The sequence below is a fragment of the Boleophthalmus pectinirostris genome, unplaced genomic scaffold (assembly GCF_026225935.1).
Source record: "Boleophthalmus pectinirostris isolate CB_2022bp ecotype Guang Dong unplaced genomic scaffold, ASM2622593v1 HiC_scaffold_4, whole genome shotgun sequence".
Lineage (NCBI taxonomy): Eukaryota > Metazoa > Chordata > Actinopteri > Gobiiformes > Gobiidae > Boleophthalmus > Boleophthalmus pectinirostris.
Window position 1 is genome coordinate 916010 of NW_026571353.1, and position 22503 is coordinate 938512.

General features: G+C 44.8%; 2 protein-coding genes across 2 annotated transcripts in view; one reads left to right on the plus strand and one right to left on the minus strand.

The window, feature by feature from the left end:
* tmem175 (transmembrane protein 175) overlaps nucleotides 1-4232 on the plus strand; it is a 17812-nt gene extending 13580 nt beyond the window's left edge. The window contains exons 7-10 of the mRNA XM_020938318.2: nucleotides 2684-2848; nucleotides 3033-3111; nucleotides 3195-3330; nucleotides 3441-4232. Coding sequence (XP_020793977.1) covers nucleotides 2684-2848; nucleotides 3033-3111; nucleotides 3195-3330; nucleotides 3441-4095 — 1035 coding nt within the window. The 3' untranslated portion in view covers nucleotides 4096-4232. The remainder of the gene's footprint in view (nucleotides 1-2683; nucleotides 2849-3032; nucleotides 3112-3194; nucleotides 3331-3440) is intronic.
* A 326-nt stretch (nucleotides 4233-4558) lies between these two features.
* cds1 (CDP-diacylglycerol synthase (phosphatidate cytidylyltransferase) 1) lies at nucleotides 4559-22368 on the minus strand. Its single transcript, XM_020938254.2, has 13 exons — nucleotides 22042-22368; nucleotides 17177-17310; nucleotides 15477-15573; nucleotides 14579-14676; nucleotides 12049-12188; nucleotides 9916-9974; nucleotides 8702-8784; nucleotides 7871-7958; nucleotides 7213-7281; nucleotides 6744-6896; nucleotides 6058-6177; nucleotides 5885-5988; nucleotides 4559-5799 (listed from the first exon to the last, which is right to left on the minus strand). The coding sequence occupies exons 1-13, from the start codon at nucleotides 22351-22353 to the stop codon at nucleotides 5676-5678; spliced, it is 1581 nt and encodes a 526-aa protein (XP_020793913.2). The 5' UTR covers nucleotides 22354-22368; the 3' UTR covers nucleotides 4559-5675.
* Between the last annotated feature and the right edge of the window lie 135 nt (nucleotides 22369-22503).

Below are 22503 nucleotides of genomic sequence, written 5' to 3' on the forward strand. Positions count from 1 at the left end.
CGTTCTCCTGGTAGAGGCCCTCCACATACTGGTTTACCATCTGTCTACCCTTCTTTAACATTTTCTCTCTTTCCTTGTCTTTTTCTTCGAGCAGATATTTCCCAAACTCTATCATTGTTTCTTTTTCCTCTTGAGCTTGGCTCAGCTCTTTCTGGAGCTCCTCACAATTCTTCTGGAGGGTTACTTTCTGCTGTAACACCTGCTCTAACTCTCTCAGTCTCCTTGTCTGTTTATCGTTGACGTGGAGTTGGTCTTGATGGGCTCTTTGGACTTCCTGAAGTCGCCGTCTCAGGTGCTTCACAGGTGAGCTCTCCTCGGGTGGAGGAGAGACACCCCCTGCGGTCGCCTGAGCTGTAGCCCTCATGGTTTGATACGTGTGTGTTCTGCCGTTTTGGTACATGTCTCTCGCTGTGAGATTCAGTCTGGAATGAAGTTTTTCAGTTCAAGTCCAGGCATATATACTCTGGACACCTTTATGACATAACAGCTGTCGCCACGGTGATAGAACATGGAGTACGAATATGTTGGAATGTTGAGTTGTTACCATGGAGACAGAACCTGTGAACATGTGACAAGTCATGTGACCAAACATGCAGTGTTGGGGAGTAACAGATTACATGTACTGGGGTTATGTAATCAGAGTACAAATTATGAGTAACTGTATTCAGTTACAGTTACTGTTTCAATGAGTGGTAATTGGATTACAGTTACTTTGTTGAAATATATGGATTACATGGTGGTATTGTCCTGTTTTGACATTTTGGGCTAAACCAGGACTAAAACCAGGACTAAAACCAGAACTAAACCAGGACTAAACCAGGACTAAACCAGGACTAAAACCAGGACTAAACTAGGACTAAACCAGGTCTAAACCAGGACTAAACCAGGTCTAAACCAGGTCTAAACCAGGACTAAACCAGGACTAAACCAGGTCTAAACCAGGTCTAAACCAGGACTAAACCAGGACTAAACCAGGACTAAACCAGGACTAAACCAGGACTAAACCAGGTCTAAACCAGGACTAAACCAGGTCTAAACCAGGTCTAAACCAGGACTAAACCAGGTCTAAACCAGGACTAAACCAGGTCTAAACCAGGACTAAACCAGGACTAAACCAGGACTAAACCAGGACTAAAACCAGGACTAAAACCAGGACTAAACCAGGACTAAACCAGGACTAAACCAGGACTAACCAACTAAACCAGGTCTAAACCAGGTCTAAACCAGGTCTAAACCAGGTCTAAACCAGGTCTAAACCAGGCTTTCATTGTCTTTTAGCAGACAAAACATTTTAGGTGAAGATATTCTAGTCTCTGCTTCTCTACAGCAAATCAAGTAATCCAAAGTATTCAGATTACTTTACTCACTTTAAGTAATTTAATAGATTATTTAGGGGTGTCAAATTATCGCGTTAATTGCGATTAATTAATTACAGTCATATTTAGCGCGTTATGTTTTTCAGTCGTGTTAATCTCATTTTTAATCTCTAACTTTACTGTTTCTGTATGCGAGTTGCTTTATTATAAAATCAGTTTTTTATCTGTTGTTGGGACAACAACACACACACAAAAAAACACATTTATAAAGTTTTTTATTTTGGTAATTCCACTCATTGCCGGAAACCCACACAAAACGCTCGCAGTAAGAGCGATGTAAATGTCATGTTAACGTTGGCGGCGTCAGTCGCACAATGGACAAGGTTGAAGAGCCAGTAGAACAGAGGCAGCAGAGCACAGGGAAAAACACATTCGTGTCTTGGAAATTATTCTCCCGACGTGAAATATAAAGAAAATAACAAATATAAAATTGCCTACAACTTAAATGTCACTGGTGAAAACAACCTGCATAGGTTCATGATGTCTGCACTACTGTCCTATACACAAACACACACAAACACACACAAACACACACACAAACACACACAAACACACACACACACAAACACACACACACACACACACACACATACACACACATACAAACACACACACAAACACACACACACAAACACACACACACACAAACACACACACACACGCACACACACACACACACGTGCGCATGCACACACGCTCACACACACACACGTGCGCATGCACACACGCTCACACACACACACGTGCGCATGCACACACGCGCACACGTGCGCATGCACACACGCGCACACGTGCGCATGCACACACGCGCACACGTGCGCATGCACACACACACACGTGCGCATGCACACACGCGCACACACACGTGCGCATGCACACACGCGCGCACACACACACGTGCGCATGCACACACACACGTGCGCATGCACACACACACGTGCGCTTGCACACACGCGCACACACACACACACACGCGCATGCACACACACACACACGCGCATGCACACACACACACAAACACGTGCGCATGCATGCACGCACGCACGCACACACACACGCACGCACATGTACGTACACATAGGGTTTCCATTTTTTCTTTAACCTTAGTCACTACTTGTTTAAATTGAACCTAAAGCCCTTCCTTAACTTTTTTTTAACCCAGATCTGATCTGATCAGTTGATGATACAATAATAGGGGATTTAATGCCATGGGGATCAGATTGTGTCTTGTGTGTGTACACACACACACACACACACACACAATGAAGTGGAAGGGAGCCACATGTTGCTCCTGCTCTTGTTTTCAGACGGTGATTGTGCTCTATGCCTTCAGTCGTCCACACCTGCTCCACCCTCAGCTCCAGGGCAGCCCAGACCTCTCCCACTACCAACACCACATCCTCCGGGTGATCCTGCGGGTCCCGCTCATGTGTCTGCTGGCCAGCCTGGCTGCATCTGTCTGCTTTCAGCTGGTACATCCACACTCACATGTACAATAGTATTAAGTCAGAGGCAAAAGCCACAGCCCCCTGTAGTGACGGTCAAAAGCACAATGTTTAATGGAACGTTCATCTCCTAGAAGCAGCAGATAGTTGTAGCTCCAGAGATAATAGTATATTACTGTTCATATATGTGGTTTCTTGTGTCTCTGCTCAGTCCTATGTGCTGTTGGCCATTGTGATTTTCCTGCCTTATATGTCCCGCTGCCTGCAGTGGGCCCGGAGCAGGGTGCTGGGTGAGTGCACATCCACCCTCCCTCCCCCAGAGATGTGACAGGTGCAGCAGGTGTGTGGCAGTGTGCCAAATGTTGTGTTGCAGGCCCAGTGGAGGAGTCCCCTGAGGAGCTTCTTCTATACTCGTTCCTGCCTCATGAGCCTCTGAGTAAAGAGCGTCTGGAGGCGTTCAGTGACGGAGTGTACGCCATCGTGGCCACGCTGCTCATCCTAGACATCTGGTGAGCTGAAGCACAGCTGCACCGGGCCTCATACATGTCCATATGTACTCAAGAGTGCAGGCCTTTTTGTGTGTTAAGTATGCTCATAACAGGTGTGTATATGTCCACAGTGAGGACAACGTCCCAGACTCTTTGCTGGTCTCTCAGCGCTTCAATGGCAGTCTGGTGGCCGCTCTGCGCTCCTATGGCCCTGAGTACCTGGCGTACTTTGGTTCCTTTGTCACTGTGGGACTCCTCTGGTTTGTGCACCACTCTCTGTTCCTCCATGTGACCAAAGTGACGCGGCTGATGGGCCTGCTCAACACCTTCTGCTTGGCTTTTGTGGGCGGGCTGCCGCTAGCATACCAGCTAACGCACGAGTTCCCCCGGCATTCACAGAACGAGCTGGAGGCCATCCAGATCAGCTGTGTCATCATCTTCTTTGCGGGGCTTTTCCAGCTGTGCATCTGGGTGGTGGCCTTGTACAACCAGCATGAGTGTCTGCAGCCCAATGTGCGCTTTGGAGGCAGCGAGCACCTGCTCATGCTGGCCAAACTCTGGCTCTACCCCTGTGTGGCTCTGGGCACCTTCCTGCTCACCTGTGTGCTCAGCCAGTTCAGTGCACCCATCTTCCACCTGATGGAGCTCACCGTGCCCCTGGCCTTTCTACTGCTGCGCCTGCTTCTGAACCTCCTGCTGGGCCTGGTGCACCTGCTGCTCCTCCAGCTTCGCCCCTCCTCATCCGAGGGGGGCTCCACGTCATCCTACTCTGCTGTGGACACTTAGTCTCAGAGCACGTGTTTAGACCAGAGCTCATTCTACACGTCCAGATTAATGTGAGAATCCTAGTACATTTCCTGCTCACACTAAATATCCTTGATTTGCCTGATTTAATTGTAAATGTAACTGTCTATAGTCTAATAAAGGTCTTTTTTTTTTATTTAAGAGGAGGTCATGTGCAGTTTTATGCATCCTGGAGAAATTCTTTCTGATGTCATTTCCTCAAAGTGTCTGTTTTCTGTAGGTGGGGTTCTAGGTTAAACAGCTTGCCGTTGTGTTGTGTGGGTGTGTGGCAGTCTGTGTTACTAGGCCCATACAGCAGTCAGGAGTCTGGAATAGAACCACAGTTAAGGAGGATAAGCCCACCTTTTCTCCACAGGCATAAAGGGTTAAACACGGCACAGGACTTAATGGTCGCCCAGAACGTCAAATGTGCCAAACATGATGAGTAAAGAAAAGCAGACGCCAGTACAGAAATCCACTTTATTCCCACAGACACACAAGCCTCTGTGTGCTTACATTCCATTAAATACACTTCTTATTTCTTCATTGCAAAAATGAAAGTCTAAAACCCTTAAACAGTCTGTTCCCAGTGATCCCACAGGACTACAGTGAGGTCAGGAGCCTTCAAGCATTAAATATGTGCACTAAGACTACTGCATATGTGCTGTCCTCACACACTCCAAACATGAGCCTAGTACACACAACATACAGAAAAGTAAAGCCAGGGGGCGCTGTAAAACAGTAAAGAATAAATAGAAAGACTGGGTCCAGAGGCCAGAGGACATGCATGTGCTGTCCCAGGGGACAAGCGTCTCCCAGGAGAACAGTCAGTGCTTTGGTTCAGGCTCATCCACTCTCTGGATCTTTGCATGTGATAAATATATTTCAACTCTTAAATTATCAGTGCCCAAGCAATTGTTGCAAACAGTGGACAGGAAATAGGTAAACTATGTCATTCAGTTCAGGAAATAATAATTAAATTAAATCTACATTCAAAAATGTAATGCTTAAAATACAGAAGGCAGCAGCAGGGGCTGAGCACTAGAGCGCAGCAGAGGGTACCACATGCTCCTGTTTTTCTACCTGTAGAGGGCGCTAACTACAGGGGCACCACTGTTTTCACTGATTTCTAAAAACAGGCTGCTATTATCTATGGTTAGCCTCATGCTAGTCTCATGCAGACCACATGAGAGAGGTATCAACTACTGGAGCAAAATAACTGGCAAGTATAAAGTCCCTTATTGTAAGCACAGGCAGCCCTCACACATCCTAGAGTCTGAGTCTATCAGCTCCTAGAAGTCATGCTACAGCTACGCCTACATCCCTGTGCAGTTTGCATAACAGTACATGAACAGGTTTAGCAGCTGTCAGAGACTAGCTACAGATTCACTTAGTTAAGATGATGATCTTATATACAGAGTTCACATGCTGTGTATTGAGTTTCCTACAGATGGACACAGAGCGGCTGCCATGGGGTGGAGCTATAGCGCCAGGATGGAGGTGATGTGTGCAGAGTTCTGTGCTAGGGGGCGCTTCACAGCCCTGTCTTCATGCTGCCCCAGAGGAGACGTGTGGAGGTAGGCCTAGGCCTGTGCTGGCAGCAGGCCCCGCTCCCTCAGATGGGAGTGCAGGTTGTGGAAGATTGTGAGCTGCTGCTCTGGCTGGAGCAGGAGCAGCTGTTGGAGCACCTTGCTCGGGTTGGGCCCCCTGTGATCACACACACATAGGACAGTGTGAGTACATGCTCTGCTGGGTGGATGTGTTTGGGGTGGGATAGTCTGTGGACACTCACCGGATGAAGCTGGCGATGTAGACGTGCACAAAGGTGGCCATGAGGTACTGGCAGTCGAAGCGATCCATGATGCCCCCGTGTCCCGGGATGGTGTTGGCAAAGTCCTGCACACAAACACGGATTTATACAGGCGCTGTGTGCGCGCTACATGATTACACATGAGGACACTGTACTTTGATTTTGAAGGCTCTCTTGAAGCCACTGGCAAAGAATCCACCAAAGGGTCCGATGAGAGACGCAAAGGACGACAGGAAGACACTGTGAATCTGGAAGGGGTACAGCTGCACCGTGTCCTGCACAAAGCACATGTCCTCGTCATTATCATGTCCCTCCATAGAGACAGACTCCAGAGAGGACAACTGCTGTGCCTCACACTGAGCCTCATGTGTGGTGCTCTTGTGGGGTGTTCTTATGGGCTACTCTTGTGGGGTACTTGTATGCAGGGTGCTCATGTGCGGGGTGCTCATGTGCAAGGTGCTCTTGTGTGGGGTGCTTGTGTGGGGTGCTCTTGTGTGGGGCGCTTGTGCGGGGTGCTTGTGCGGGGTGCTCTTGTGTGGGGTGCTCTTGTGTGGGGTGCTCTTGTGTGGGGTGCTCTTGTGTGGGGTGCTCTTGTGTGGGGTGCTCTTGTGTGGGTGCTCTTGTGTGGGTGCTTGTGTGCGGGGTGCTCTTGTGCGGGGTGCTCTTGTGTGGGGTGCTCTTGTGTGGGGTGCTTGTGCGGGATGCTCTTGTGTGGGGTGCTTGTGTGGGGTGCTTGTGTGCGCAGTGCTCGTGTGCGGGGTGCTCGTGTGCGGGGTGCTCGTGTGCGGGGTGCTCGTGTGTGGGGTGCTCTTGTACGGGGTCTTGTACGGGGTGCTCTTACCCAGCCCAGGGTGTTCTGCAGTGCTGTGGGCAGGGTGTACTCCTGCAGCTCAAAGATGGAGGATGGCTCACACTCGACAGTGAAGCTGTTGCTCTCACTGTTGTAGCCCACAGGACACACAAAGTACTGGAACTGAGACAGCAGGTACGCCAGCTGTGGACACCAGGGGACACAGGACAGCAGAGGACAAACGGTCAGAGGATCGGAGGGGGACAGCGGAGGACAGAGGGTCAGACGAGAGGACAGTACTGTATGCGTAGACAGAGATGTGCACATCCAAAAACAGTTAAGCCTGGGTGCTGGGTCAAAAATTTTAAACTTTACAGGAGAAAGTAGATCCACATAGCAGTACTTTGAAATAGTCAGAGATTGTATTTTGAATATCAGCACATTGTGACATTTGGGGAAAAGCTCCAAAGACCTGCTGTGTGGATCTACTTTCTTGTCCACAGAGGACAATGTGTCTCACCAGGAAGCCGAACACGACGGTGGAGAAGAATCCTCCGATGAAGCCCTCCCAGGTCTTCTTAGGGGACAGCTGAGGGACACACACAGAGCAGTTTACAGTGGGCTTCCTAAGTGTATAACAAAGTGGACTAGGAGAGTGTGATGTAACCCAGTGCTCGGCTCCAGTCAAATGAAGCTTGTCGAGGCTGGCAGTTATAAGAGCAAATTTGGCGTTCCACATTTGGAATTCTGACCCCAAGTATAATAGCAACGACAGAGACATCAGGACAGGGATCAGGAGCAAGGCTGTTGAAGGTAACACCCCTTCCTATCTACACTGCCAGTTTAGCAGGGAGCGGGGGCTTAGCAACGCTGTCAATCAAACCTGTTGCTAACGCTAGCGACCTCGGAAAAAGAGGGCACCTGATTTATCTGTTATCTTGATTTACAGAACAAAATAGCAAAAAAAAAAAAAGGATCGTGTAGAGCGGGTTAATACAAACATTTTAAAAATGACACATCTGACAGCAACAGTTACAGAGAGACGGGCAACATTTTTTCAATACAAAGTGAATTGGAGCCGATGGAGCCTGTGCCCGTGCCAACTTCCTAGGTGGAACATGTGACTATCAGGTTAGCCATGTCCATTTCTACATACAGTCTGTAGTATAGAGGCAGACCTTGATGAGGGGAGTCCTGCCGAAGAAGAAGCCGAAGAGGTAAGCCATGATGTCATTGCAGATCACGATGGAGATGGGCACGATGAACCTGCCCAACACAAGCACTGGTCAGAGTCTGTTCAGAGAGACTCTCATTCATGTGGAGCTGTGGCAGTTTATATTTCAGTCTTATCTCTTTCTAGAAGATAATGATTTGCATAGAATGTTCCCCAGTATAGCATTATCTTGCATTTATCCAGTTACAGGTGTTTTACTGCTCAGAAAATACCCAGACAATATATGAGCCGTTTTATTAAGTGAGCAAGTGAGCGTTAGCCTGCTAGTTGTTCTAGGCATGTGAAAAGCACTTATAACTAACAATTAGGATGCTCTGAATGCATAAGGTCAGTGAGGAATAACTTTGGACCACTGCAATCTCAGTTCAAATGAACTAGTTTTGTTTTTCACATTTTTAAAGCTCTTACGGTCTTAGAACAAAATGCACTCTCGTCAGCTTGTTACCACATGAAAAACAGACCTGGAGTTGTGTTTTGTTTCATTCTCATGCTTTGTTCCACCTTGTGATGTCATGTAGTGGTAGTTTTCAAGTGAACAGCCCCTTTTACCTTTAATTCAGTAGACATGGATAATTCCAGGACTGAAATGATGCAAGTGATTCTTATGAAGTTCCTGTATTAGCACATGGCATCGTAAGGTGGAAGAGTGTTTTCTGTTTGAGAGAAGTCTAAGGGTTTATTTATTAAACACAAATAGCAAATATCAAATAGTGACTTAGACAGTTGTCTTGTTCTACATCATGACATAAACATGAGTGTGATGCTGTGTCCTCACCAGATCATGCCCTCAAACAGGTTCTGGATGACCAGGTGGGACTGGGTGACTACCAGTAGCAGGGTCACATGGGTCCAAGCAAACTGCAACACACACACAGAAGGCAGAGATCAGTGAGAGCGCACCTTGAGGACAGGGACATGTGGGACAGAGATTTACAGCAGCAGAAAGAGAGCGCAGTGGTCAGGGTGAGAGGAGATCAAACAGGAATTACACTGAGCTTTAGTACAACATGTGTCTTAGGCAGCAATGGCAAAAAACTGATAACCCAATCTTAAACTTCTCAAATTTGGACACAGGTTTCACTGTAACCTTTCAAGTTATTAAACCTTAAATGATCAAAATGTCCCTAAGCTCACCTTAAGCGATCAGCCCTTGTGATGTCCGTGTGGGGGGCAGTGGGCAGCGTTGTTGGGGGTAAGTTATTGAGTTAGTGAGCCTATTTTACTGAAACAGCATGCCGGGATGTGTTTTTAATACAGACGTCTGCTTTATCCTCCTTTTCACTTCTGTCTTATTTATTAGTTATCACAGTGCATGCAAAAGTTTAGCGTTCATACATTTGCACGAGCGAGCCCACCTCAAACCTTGAACTTAGTTCATATTTTAAACAACAGATGGTGCTATTCAACAGTGTTCTTAGTGTGTGTGACATCTACTCAGTACTTAATGGAACTGTATGTAGCCTGTGCTCTTACTGTTAAAAAAGTATTACAGTCACAACTGACCCTGTCTCCAGAGCCTTCACCTGCAGATAGAGACACACACATAAGTTTGTTTCATTCTCAGTAAATGAACAGGCCTCATGTGAAGCTCAGAACCTCTAGAATTCCCTCTCTGAGCTGCAGAGGCTGGACTAACACTGACTCATGATTGGTGCAGGTGCTGGGGTTTAGTGACCATTCAGATCAGAGAAAGACATTTTAGGTTTAAACCAACTGGATTTCAACACTGACACTGGCAACCCAAATAAGGCACCCATGTGAGGCTCATTCTGCTTTCTGATTAAATAATTGTTTGGAGACCCAAACCACCAAATTCTAACATAAAAAACACTGCCATCATGTCCAGTATGAATTAAGAGTAAGAATTACATACAGTTACTTTAAGTGCCATAATGACAAGTATAAATGAAGTGGAGCTGCAGTGGGGGCTTAACAGTGTGATGAAGAGGAGGAAGAGAGTGCACAGAGGACAGAGAGTTACATACACACCATGTAAAACTGCAGGCGGTAATGTGTCTTCACTAAACTCAGCACAAACATGCAGAACCCTGTGAAGAGCAGACAACATGCTGCATCAGTACACACATCAGTACACACATCAGTACACACATCAGTACACACATCGGTACACACATCAGTACACACATCGGTACACACACAGTCTCATTAGTTTGACTATCAAATCACATGGACTTTACAAGGACAAAAGGATGGGACTATTTCACGAGACAAAAAGAGGAAAATGATTTACATTTGAATGGTCAAAAATGGTTAAGTGCTGATGAGTTACACCTCGTGAGAAGCTGTGCTTCCAAAACGCACTGCTACTATGACAAAAGGACTGCCTGGGATCCAGAATACACACTTCTCCAATACTTTACTAAGTAAAGTATTGTGTCTGGTCACCTCTGAATCTTCCCCAATTCAGATGGGGGTGACTGACAGGTGGATTAGCCAATCAGAGACACACATAATGCACCTGTATCAGAACAAATATGGCTGCTTATGAGTTAAAAAGAAAGTTAAAAAGTATCACAGGAGACTGATAAACATGGCAGATTTGTGTTGAATTTATGAGTGTAACACTAAAACTCTGCTAATCTGAGGGAAGAGAAATGTCTTTAGTTTGACAGAAGACCAGTGAGCTCCTTTGTTTCACATGCGTCACTGAAATAAACACATGGGATTGGACGATCATGTTTAGCTCTGGCCCAAGGCACAACTGAGGATGAGGATGATGTCAAAATCCAGTCTTGTCTCGTCTTGTGGAAATGGTGTCTCGTCCCACAAGCACACAAATATTAGACAACAATACCTGACTATACCTGACTATAAAGTTAGATTTAATAAAGTTATACTTTATTAACTTTATTAAAGATTAAAAAAAAAACTTAAAATTCCCAAAATATAGACAAATAATATGATTTGATGATGTCATAATTACAGTGTTGTGGTGGGACTTAAGTGTAAATGAAAGTGGAGAAATAAAGGGTGGCTTTAGTGTGTAGAGCAGTGTGGATGGAAATAAGAGCTCGTCTACCTTTGGGCTTTTCAGAAGAATTACAACAAATGGAAACTCCAAACACTGAGCCTGATCATTACAGTAGGAACCAATATTTAGTGCCAATAATAGTTTGGATAAGGTTTGGTCAAACTGCTCCACAGACTACAGGAATGAAAAAATAACTAAAGCAAATAAACAAGTATAAAAGTGCAGTGAGATTTGTAAGAACATTTAATATTACTATCTACTACTAGTACTACTTATCTGACACACAGCAACTTTTTCATGTTCAATAATAGCTTCAAATGATTGAAAATGTAAGAAAGTAGTTCACAACATACAGCTCAGAGGTGTGAAAAGTAGCCAAAAATGATACTCAAGTAAGAGTAATGATTGCCCCCACCTCTGATGTTACTATACTGATTACTTGTATCATAGACTGTATATAGCCGGTCAGCTATGTCCATTTATATACAGTCACTACACAGTGAGCAAGGGCACACTTCCAGCTCCATTGACAGAAATTCACTTTCTATTGAAAAAAACATCTCCCTTTTCTCTCTGTAACTGCTGCTGCCAGGCTGGTCATTTTGGTCTTAAAATGTTCTTATTAATCGCTCTACATGATACTGCCATTTTTATTTCTCTTTTTTGTCTCTAAATGTAGATAGGAACATTAATAACAGACAAATCAGTCTTTCCTCAAGGTTACTCCCACTATTGTTACCAACAGGTGTGACTGACTCCCTGCTAAACCAGTGCTGCAACAGCCTTGTTCTGGATTGGCTCTTTGGTTGCTATGAAACTTGTGGTCGGAATTCCAAATATAATACAGCCTCGATGAGCCACATTTAACATCCCTTAGTCCACTTCTTTATACAGTCTGTGGATTGTATCTATTATGAGAAGTTCATAATTAAACCCTCTTCAGCTCAAATCTCAATGTAAAAAAGAAAAATAGCCAACATTTCTCATTAGTACAAAGAAAAAGTGCCTACAATAAAAACTGACACCCAAAATAATTGTCTGTACATGTGTCATGTACTGAATGATCATGACAGGTCTAGGTGTGGAGGGTGGTGACTGTACTCTCTGGTAGACCTTTGGCAGGGTCTCACCTGCCAGGTACAGGGCGAAGGATATGAAGCGGTGGTATCGCGACAGGAACGTCAGAGGCTCCTCCCTCTGCACCAGGGCCCCAAAGTAGTCAGCCAGAGTCTCCCCGTAGAAGAAATAGTTCACACAGATAAGGAAGTACCTGAGGAGAGACAGAGCCTCAAGTCCACTGAATCCAAAGTCTGCACACACACACACACACACACACACACACACACACACACACATACACACACACATACACACACCAGGTCTCTGCATCATGAGCCACACACACACACACCCACACACCACACACCCACACACACACACACACACACACACACACACACACACACACACACATACACACACACACCAGGTCTCTGCATCATGTGCTGGGTCTCTGAACAGGACTCAGATGGGCTCCACATGTGCGATAGATAAACAGAGATAACAATGTGCTAACATCGCTGCTCAAAGATATGATGTGCTCTGTGTGGACTATAGTGTTGCCACAATTAGGGATGGGCCCTAATTTTTATTAGAGATATATTTTTAAACTGAAGTTGTACTAGCTGCACTATCTAACTTTTATGATGTATGGCTCGGCGTGAAATATTCCACTGTATGGCATTAAACTTCACATCTGTAATTGAATAAATACAAGGTAGTGTTGTCGTGATACTAAAATTTCAAACTCGATTTTGAGACTAACGAAGGACTCGATACTCTCTGATACCACAATAATAATAAAAAACATTCTTTCTCTAAACAATAATATATATTTTCAGCATTAAATGGTAGTACTTCCCATGTGTCTTGTATCTGTGTGATTGTCAGTGGTGCAGTAGGTTCATGTTGGTCCATGTGTAAACTAGTCTATGTGTCTTCTATTTGTTCTGATACAACTCAGCATCATTCTAAACACATTCAGGAAAGGTTCAATTCTGTCCTTTGAATTGGAATTTTTTCAATACCTGCTCAAATGAGTATAGTTTCAATAGTAGTTTTAGTATTGATTATTAGTACCTGATTTTCAATACTTTTGACAAGTCTAATACAAGATAGATACGTTTAATGTCATACTGTGGAAAATGTCATGCAGAGCAATAACACCTCCATGAAGACAAGCAAGTCTACCACAACAAATCCACAGTGCACTTTAAAAGTCCTTGATTATGCTAAGATGACTCATGTGAGCTTCAGCACATGTTAGAATGTTGCTACCTCTTCAAAAAAACAACAACAACAACAACAACAACAACAAAAACACAGACAGTTGTGTTTTGTTTCATTCACACATGTTTGATTAACCCTGCATTATCACTCTGTTCCACCTTGTGATGTCATGTAGTGGTACTTTTCAAGTTAATAGCTCCTTTTATCTTTAGTTCAGTATAGAATAGTATTGAAATCATCCAAATGATTCTGAGTTTAAAAACACAGTGGAGCACACCTGTATTACAACATGACATCACAAGGTGGAACAGAGTGTTTTCAGTTTGAGAGAAGAACTCAACCTAAATGTGCAGGTTTGTGTGTTAAACATGTGAAAGAAACAAAACACAAGTCCAGGTGATGTGGACCCTATGCAGTTGTGACTCTGTGTGTGTGTGTCTGTATGTGTTGGGGTGTGTGTGTGTGTATGTATGCATGTGTGTGTCTGTATGCACGTGTGTTTGTGTGTGAGGGTGTGTGTGTATGTGTGCGTGTGTCTGTATGCATTTGTATATGTAGCTCTATGTGTGTGTATGTGTGTGTGTATGCATGTGTATGTGTGTATGCATGTGTGTGTCTGAATGCGTTTGTGTGTGTGTGTGTGTGTGCCTGGCTCATGAAACAGAGACCTGGTGTGTGTGTGTGTGTGTGTGTGTATGTATGCATGTGTTTGTCTGTATGCGTGTGTGTGGGTGTGTGTATCTATGTGTGTGTATGCATGTGTGTATCTATGTGTGTGTATGCATGTGTGTATCTATGTGTGTCTATGCATGTGTGTATCTATGTGTGTGTATGCATGTGTGTATCTATGTGTGTCTATGCATGTGTGTATCTATGTGTGTCTATGCATGTGTGTATGTGTGTATGCATGTATGTGTTTGTATGCGTGTGTGTGTATGTGTGTGTGTGTGTGTGTGTGTATGTATGCGTGTGTCTGTATACGTGCGCGCGCGTGTGTGTGTGTTGGTGTGTGTGTGTGTATGTGTGTGCCTGGCTCATGAGACAGAGGCCTGTTGTGTGTGTGTGTATGTATGCGTGTGTGTCTGTGTGCGTGTGTGTGTCTCTATGCGTTTGTGTATGTGTAACTGTGTGTGTGTGTGCGCGCGGGTGTGCATTTGTTTGTGTGTGAGGGTGTGTGTGTGCGTGACTGTGTCTGTATGTATTTGTATATGTACCTCTATGTGTGTGTCTGTATGCGTGTGCGTGTGTGTATGCATGTATGTGTTTGTATGCATGTGTGTATACGTGTGTGTGTGCCTGGATCATGATGCAGAGACCTGGTGTGTGTGTGTGTGTGCGCGCGTGCATGTGTGTGTAATGCCTTGGCCATACCAGCTGAGCGTGCGAAACCAGGGCAGGTCGTATGAGCGGTACACTCTGTATCCAATCGTGATGATCTCTTGGAAGCATTTGATCTGGACAGTCATGACCTGAGGAAGAGGAGGAGGAGGTTAGAGAGAAGGACGTGTGGAGACAGAGCTGAGAGGGGGAGACAGAGAGGGAGGTAGACAGGGGGGGCGAGAGGAGGTGAGAGGGGTTGAGGGGCAGAGATGAAGACAGCAGACCAGCCACCTTCTAAAATTCCTTCTCGTCACACATGGCAGCTGTTATTCTGTTTTTGCATCATCCATGAGCAGAAGTGAAGAAGCCACTTTGAGGAGCGACAAAACGTTTTCACTCCACTTTTGTGCAATTGACAGAATAGAAATTTGGTTTGCTACTATCCATTACATGTCCATATCCAAATAAAGGACAAAACTTTACAAAGATGAGTGGGTCTGGAACTATATCCTGTCTGCATGATTTCACAGAGGGTGATTGACAGATGGATGAACCAAACAGAGAGACGCATGGGCCATTCATCTCAAAGCAATCAAGGCGGTTTACTAGTAAAAAAAAAAAAAAAAGGAGGGACAAAATAAGACGGAGGACTGAGAAACAGATCATTCCTGCAGAATCAACAGAAGCACAAACTCTTGTATATCTCAGGTAATAGAAGTTCTAGATTTTGTTCTGAATGTTATAAAAATTTTGTCTCTGCGTATGAAAGACACACGTGATACAAATGAGTGGCCATGGTTGGATCGGTTGGATCGAAGAAGGAGACGGGGAGACGTAAAGACACGGGGACACATGTGAGGACAGGGGGACACATGTGAGGACAGGGGGACACATGTGAGGACAGGGGGACACGTGAGGACAGGGGGAGACAGGGGCAAACCAAACGTACCACCAGAATCAGAGTGATGGGGCCCAGGTAGATGATGAGGAAGAAGCCCCCAATCATGGCTATGGACAGCACTCCTCGGATCCAGTAATTCTTCCATCTGAAACAAAGGTGAGTCGTCAGCACTCCTGCCACACGGGCCCAGGTTTAAGTTGAATGTACAGGACTCCATCTGACCCTCAGTGGAACTCTCCTGTCAGAGACTCCACACAAACCTCATATAGTGTCAAGAATGCACACACAAGACTGTAGCACTTCACAGACACCTTTTACTTTGACATTTTGTGTATAATATAAAGGCATTATCTTCTGATCTCAAGTTGTGCTTTATTTCAATCACATGTTTAACACACACACCCTGCATGTAAGCTGAGTTCTCTCAAACAGAAAACATTTACTGATCTCTACTACATGACATCACAAGATGGAACAGATCATTTGGAGATGTAGACAGACTAATAATAAAGAGTTACTCAAACATGTGTGAATGAAACAAAACACAGCTCCAGGTCTGTTTTTGAGAAGGCAACAACATTCTAACATGGCTTAAAGCTTTAGAGTCAATTTTGGTGATAGAGGACATTTAAAAGACTGTATGTAAGATTTTGATTTCAAATTCCACAAACCTGTTCTCACTATGTCCCCAGATGTGAGGTTAGACATGTTCAAGTCAAATATAGATTTGACTGATAAACATTGTTTCTCACTTGTGTGGAGCTCTTTGGGCTACAGCAGTACTGGTGGACAGTGCTGCCCCCTGTATGTGGGTAACAGCAGTGATCATTCAAATCAGGTCTTACCACAGTGAAAAACCTAAGCTCACCTTAACCAGTCTAGTCACATCATTACACATAACACGTTTTTCAACTGACTGAGGAGCTCATCTTAGGCGTTTCTGTACCCGTGAGGCTTGACTCATTCATTGGAAGAGTAAAAAAAAGGAAACATGAATTGGTATCTCCAGTGTTTGATCCATGGTCATGACAGACTCCTCCCTGCACAGCCTCCAGCAGCAGATTATGTGTGAGGCTTAAACCCCGTGAGCTGCCACATGCTCATTGGTCCTGAACCTGTGGACACACACTCCAGCCTGAGCCCTGAGTCTGCACACTGGACACACACACAGCACGCAAACACACACAGAGTGCGCGCGTGCGTGTGTGTGTATTTTGGACTGTGCAATGATGGGAAGTGTGCAATGAATGGAGTGTGATTAATGGAAATTGTGTAATGAGTGGAGTGTGCAATACTGGCAACTGTGCAATAATGGGAACTGGGCATTGAATGGAGTGTATATTTTTATTGTTTGGCCCCCTGTGACCCCAGCCCCTTGGGACAACGGATGGAAATTGGCTACAATCCTGTGTGTTTATGTTTATGTTGTGTCATGTTTATTCATTAACATGCTCTGTCCCAATCCAATAAATAAATAAATAAATAATTAAATAAATAAATAAAGTGATGTGTGTGTGTGTGCATGTGTATGCATGTCTGTGTGAGTGGTGTGTGTGTCTGAGAGTGGTGTGTTCATGTGTGTGTAGGTGTGTGTGACAGGGGTGTGTACGTGTGTGTGTATGTGTGTAGGTGTGTGTGTAGGTGTATGTGTGAGTGTGACCGTAGTGTGTGTGTGTGTATGTGTGTGGGTGTATGTGTGTGTGCGTGCGTGTGTGTGTGTGTGCGTGTCTGTGTGTGTGAGTGTGTACCTGGGGGGCAGGCCTTCCAGAGCCTTGTTGAAACATTCAGGAGTGTTGTCTGTGTCTGCGCTGGACGGGGGGACGTCTGGAGTGTCCGCTTTGTCCCCCTCACACTCCGCCTCTGTGTCCACGCCCTCCGCCTCCTGCTCACACACACACACACATACACACAAACACACACACACACTCTCATTGACCTTCTGAAGTTATATTTGGAGTGATTTGTGCCTGTTGTGCATGAGTATGTTCATGTTAAAATTGTGCTCTGTCCCTGTCTCATTAAATAAATGAATAAATAAATAAGTAAATAAATGTAACTTCTTCAAGATTTTTGATGATCAACTCCCGTCTTCACCGCCAACTGTACACGCCCACTGCTCTCTACTTACTTCCTTCTCTAATTTTATTTTCTTAACAGGTGATACATGTAGGATTAGGCAGCGTTGCGTAGTCATTTTGGTACAAATGAAAAAATGAAATGTTCTGCTCTAATGTGATGTGCAGCTCTCCAGGAGGGGCCCACAGCTGTGGCACTTTGTTGTGATGATGTTTATGTCAACGTCAGCTCCCATTGGGCACCACAGTTTTCTAATGCAGAAGTCAGTAGACTTGTTTCTTTTAATACGATGTTTTAGGTGAATACTGTGAATACTGCGATTTAAAATATGCAAATTATAACATAATGATTCACAGAGTCATAGATTATGTGCTGTAGGTTGGGTAAATAGTGGCTCAGTGGTTAGAGCAGTGGTCCCCCAACCTGAAGATCAGAGGACTGATTCCCACTCAAAGCAAGTTCTGTTGCTGTGTCCTTAGGCATGACACTTGACTTTCAAGTTTTGAAGTGGTACAATAGTAGCTTACCATTGGGCAGTAAGGTTTGAAAGAGTAATGAGACAGTGCAGTGCTGTGACATCCTTCTAAAGGCTGTAAAGCACAGTACAAGAGTAAGGCTTTATTATTATGACACAGGCACAATGTCGTCTCTAACCATCACTACATGTTTAACCTCAACCTAAACCTTCATCCATTCTAACCCAAGTCTGAACTTTAAACCATGCTGTTGACCTTGTAATGAAGAACTGACATCATGGACTTGATTTCTGTCCTCATAAGGGAGGCAGGTCAGTATTCTGTGAGTGTGTGTACAGATTTCAATCCCCACACTGTGATAAATAAAAAAAACCAGACACACACAATAGAGACATGCAAAGCACAGGGAAATGTGCACAAGCACTGGACTGGAGCACACACACACGCACACACACACACACGCACACACACACGCACACGCACACACACACGAGGGACTAGAGCTTTCATCATACTCACATTTAAAATGTAATTGTGATACTAAGGACTCAATAGTCAATACCAATTCTGATACTATAATCATAACAATCTTTAGATAATAGAATTTCAACAGTAAATGGTAGGACTTTCTTTTCTATTCCATGTGTGTTCTATGTGTGTGATCATCAGTGGTGCAGTAGGTTCATGTTGGTCTGTGTGTGTACTAGTCTTTGTGCTCTGACACTTGTTCTGATACAACTCAACATCAACTCAAGACATTCAAGAAAGATTTATTTCTGTCCTGTCAATGAGACTTTTAAGTATCAATACCTGCTCAAATGAGTATCTAATTTCGATACTAGTTTAAGAATTGATTAGTATCGGATTTTCAGTACAACCAATAACAACCCTATGAGGGACACATGAGGGACATAAGAGACAGAGACATGAGACACATGAGAGTCATAGGGCTGTCAGACAGTGGGAGGCTGCAGCAGTGGCTCGAGTTCTACTCAGAGTTTAATGAGCACAGAGCACAGAGCTCTGTCTGCACCGCTGCAGGGACACTGAACAGGACAGGACCACACCAACCACTTAAACACTGGACTGTCCCGCTGTAGTTTACACCTCCTCTTCTGAAACGTATCAGCCTGTTTGATTAGTTGAACAGTTCATATTTCTGTCTTAATCCTAATGCTCGGTGTGTTTAACTGTACACTGATAATCCCGATAATATCAAAATAAACTCCTGTCTGAACTGGTAGGGCTCTATACTCTGACTGACACCAACTCTGATTAGCAGAGTGCCAGCTAGCCTGCGCCTTATCACAGAGGAACTTTAAGTAAGTATGTTTTTATTTATACAGACATATGTCACTTTACAAAGACGAGTGGATCATATCTATTCATGTCAGTGCCATTATTTATCTCAGGTCAAAGAAGTGATAGATTTATTGATATATTTATAAGAGATTTGTGGCCAAACCTCCTGATCTCGTTGGATCTCAGGAGCTCAGCAGGGCTGGGCCTGGTTAGACTTGGATGGGAGACATTGGGAAAATCAGGTGCCACAGTGGAGGTCTTTGTGTCCTTAGTCAAGACACTTGACCCACATTGCCTCATATGTAAGTGGTGTGGGTGTTGGTGGTGCAGGGGCTGATGGTGCAGCTTGCATCCCTCAGTCTGCCCCAAAGCAGCTGTGGCTACAATAATAATGTATACAATTAATGAATAATGCACTAAATTGTAAAGTGACTTTGAGCATCTGGAAAAGCACTATATAAGACTAATGCATTATTATTATTATTATTATTATTATTATTATTATTATTATTATTATTATTATTAGATAAACAGAGTTATGCAAGACTTTTGGAGAGGAGATGTCTTCTACATTTCAGAGACATGTGAACCAAATGAGCAGCTGTGGTTGGCCCTCCCAAGTCAGGACAGAGGTTTCCAGGACAGTCTACCTCCTGGAACCAGCTGTCCCTGTGTTTATAGTGACTGTCTCCCAAAGTGTCACGTCGTCACAACACTCGGCTATTGAGCCAGGGTCACAGAGTGAGCAGGTGGAATGTGTTACCTCATACAATATATACAAGTGCATCATTAAGGAACTGTATGGAGCCCACACTGTTTAAACAAGTACTACAACCACAACATGTCTCCAGAGCTTTAACCTGCACATAAAAGACAGAGGACACATACATACATTTGTGTCATTCCCAGTAAATGTTCAGGCCTCGTGTGAAAGATCAGAACCTCCAGAATTCCCTCTCTGAGCTGCAGAGGCTGCACTAGCACTGACTTATGACTGGAGAAGGTGCTGTGGTTTAGTGACTATTCAGATCAGAGAGACGTTTTAGGTTTAAACCAACTGGATTTCACCACTGAAACTAGCAACACAAATGAGAGAGTCATGAGGCTCATTCTGCTTTCTGATTGGATAATCATTTTGAGAACCAAAAAAAAACAAATTCTTTCAAAAATGGGCCATCATGTCCAATGTTTCTGTTATTAGGAATATATCATCTTTACCATAGTTCTCAGTAAAAGCTGTATTTGATCTGAACATGTCTAAACCAGGAGAACACAGTTAAGTCATGTTTATGGAATTTAAAATCTTATATATAGTTCCTTTATACATCACTAATCCAAACTATTGCTCCAAATATAATAATATATGTATTATTTCTGTTCTCAGAGGTGGGTGACATTTCATGACATTTCCTTGAGTAACATTTTAAAGAAACTGTATTTTTGTATTGTACTTTTCCAGCTGAATATTTTTACCCTATTGAGTACTAGTTTTATTGAAGTAACAGTACTAGTAGTTGTAAAGTTTGTGTCTACAGGTGACAAAAGCTTTATGAACATTTGGGTTTCTTGCTGCGCTCCCTTGAAAATACCAGATTTTGTGAATTATTAAATGTTTTGTCCTTCTAATCACAGTAACTTCAAATTATAAATCTGATGTTACAGTTACTCTTTAAATTACTCTACGTGAGAAATACTTTTCTTAAATTCTTAACTCTTACTTGAGTGCAGTTTCTGACTACACTCGTGTGTGTTCTGAATAATGAGCTAGTTCCGTTGTACCAACCTTGAGCCTCACCCTAAAGATCAAATATGACAGAGCTCCACATAGAACATATATGAGCGTTACTATGGGATTAGAATCTGTACATTGACTTGGTTTATGATTCATATCTGTGTAATTACTGCGCCTTTCCATGAGGAACACACGAGCTCAAAGTGCACAGTCTTCTCTGTCAGCAAAAATAAACTAAGGTGTGTTTGAGGCAAGGTGAGTGTAGTACAGACTCACACCTGACTTTACTACGGCTCCAGTCACATTCTATTATTAGGACATGAATGCGTGTGCTCCAGGTGTGTCTGTGCTGGTTTACACTGCTGCACACGGCCTAGTATCAGGTATGTCTGCTATGTCAGTCATGTTGAAATAGGCCAACTCTTCCAGCCTATTCCAGCCGGCCAGTAAACAAACTGCTGTGTGTCCTCTGCAAACTCTAATGTAACACTGACTGATGTGTGACGCTCTCAAATGACTCAGTGACGCTCTGAAATGACTTCGTGAAGAGCAGGTAGAGCAGTGGGAGTCACATTAGACCAGAAGTGTCATGCCCTGCACACAAGACGGCGCGGCGCGGCACAACGCGGCGCGGACCGGGAGGACAAGTCCACCTGGTTCAGTTACATCACGGCCACCTCCAAACCTGTTCTCGGTGTGAGCAGCGCCCGGCCAAGTGTGTGTGAGTACTATTGTGAAGAGGAGCACACAAGAGGCCCGCGCCTGCGCTGTCACTGTGTAATGACACTGTTGTGTTCGGGGGACGCGTCCCGAGGACCTGCTACTGCTAATTAGCCGCAGACTGGAGCAGGCTAGTGTGGAGCTAACGCGGCGGCGCAGCCCTGACCTCCGCGAGCCGCGCATGAGCCGCGCATGAGCCGTGCCTGAGCCGTGCCCGAGGCGTGACAAGCCGCTGAAGTTCCGGCCAGTGTCCGGACAGGGACCGGGCCGGTTAGCGGTGTGGAGAACGCGGTGCTTGTGTCCGTACCTTGTCGCTGAGGTTGTCGGTGCTGTCCGGGACCGCTTCGCCCGCGCCTCGCTTCCGCAGCTCCGTCATCCCGCTCCGAGTCCGCTGTGTCCGCGCTGTCACATAAGCTTCATCCGAGGACACAGGGACAGGTGTAGAGGTGAGACACTCCGGTGTTCCGCTGTTGTTTGTTTCCCGGTGCCAGAGTCCCGGAGCTGTCACAAGTCTCGAAGTCCCGGAGCCCCGCACACTCCGCACACTCCGTGACCGCTGCGTGCGTTTGTTTATCCGCAGTGTCCGCTCCGCCGCGCTCCGCCCTCCGCCGCGCGTCATCACGGATCAGCGCGGGACACGTCCCATTTCTGAGCACCTCTCCTCCGACCTCACCCGCTCATCTCCTTTCTCCCTCAGACCTCACCTCCTCTCTTCCTCTTTCCCTCAGACCTCACCTCCTCGCTTCCTTTCTCCCTCAGACCTCCTCAT

Bases quoted from the DNA above. Each gene is read 5' to 3' on its own strand.
- cds1 (XM_020938254.2), bottom strand. From the start codon at position 22,353: ATGACGCGCGGCGGAGGGCGGAGCGCGGCGGAGCGGACACTGCGGATA. The intron at 12,189-14,578 runs GTATGGCCAAGG...GTCTCTCCTCAG, and splicing joins TGGTTTCGCACGCTCAGCTG to GTACTTCCTTATCTGTGTGA. The intron at 8,785-9,915 runs GTGTGTATGTAA...TGTGTGTTGCAG, and splicing joins ACCGCCTGCAGTTTTACATG to TTTGCTTGGACCCATGTGAC.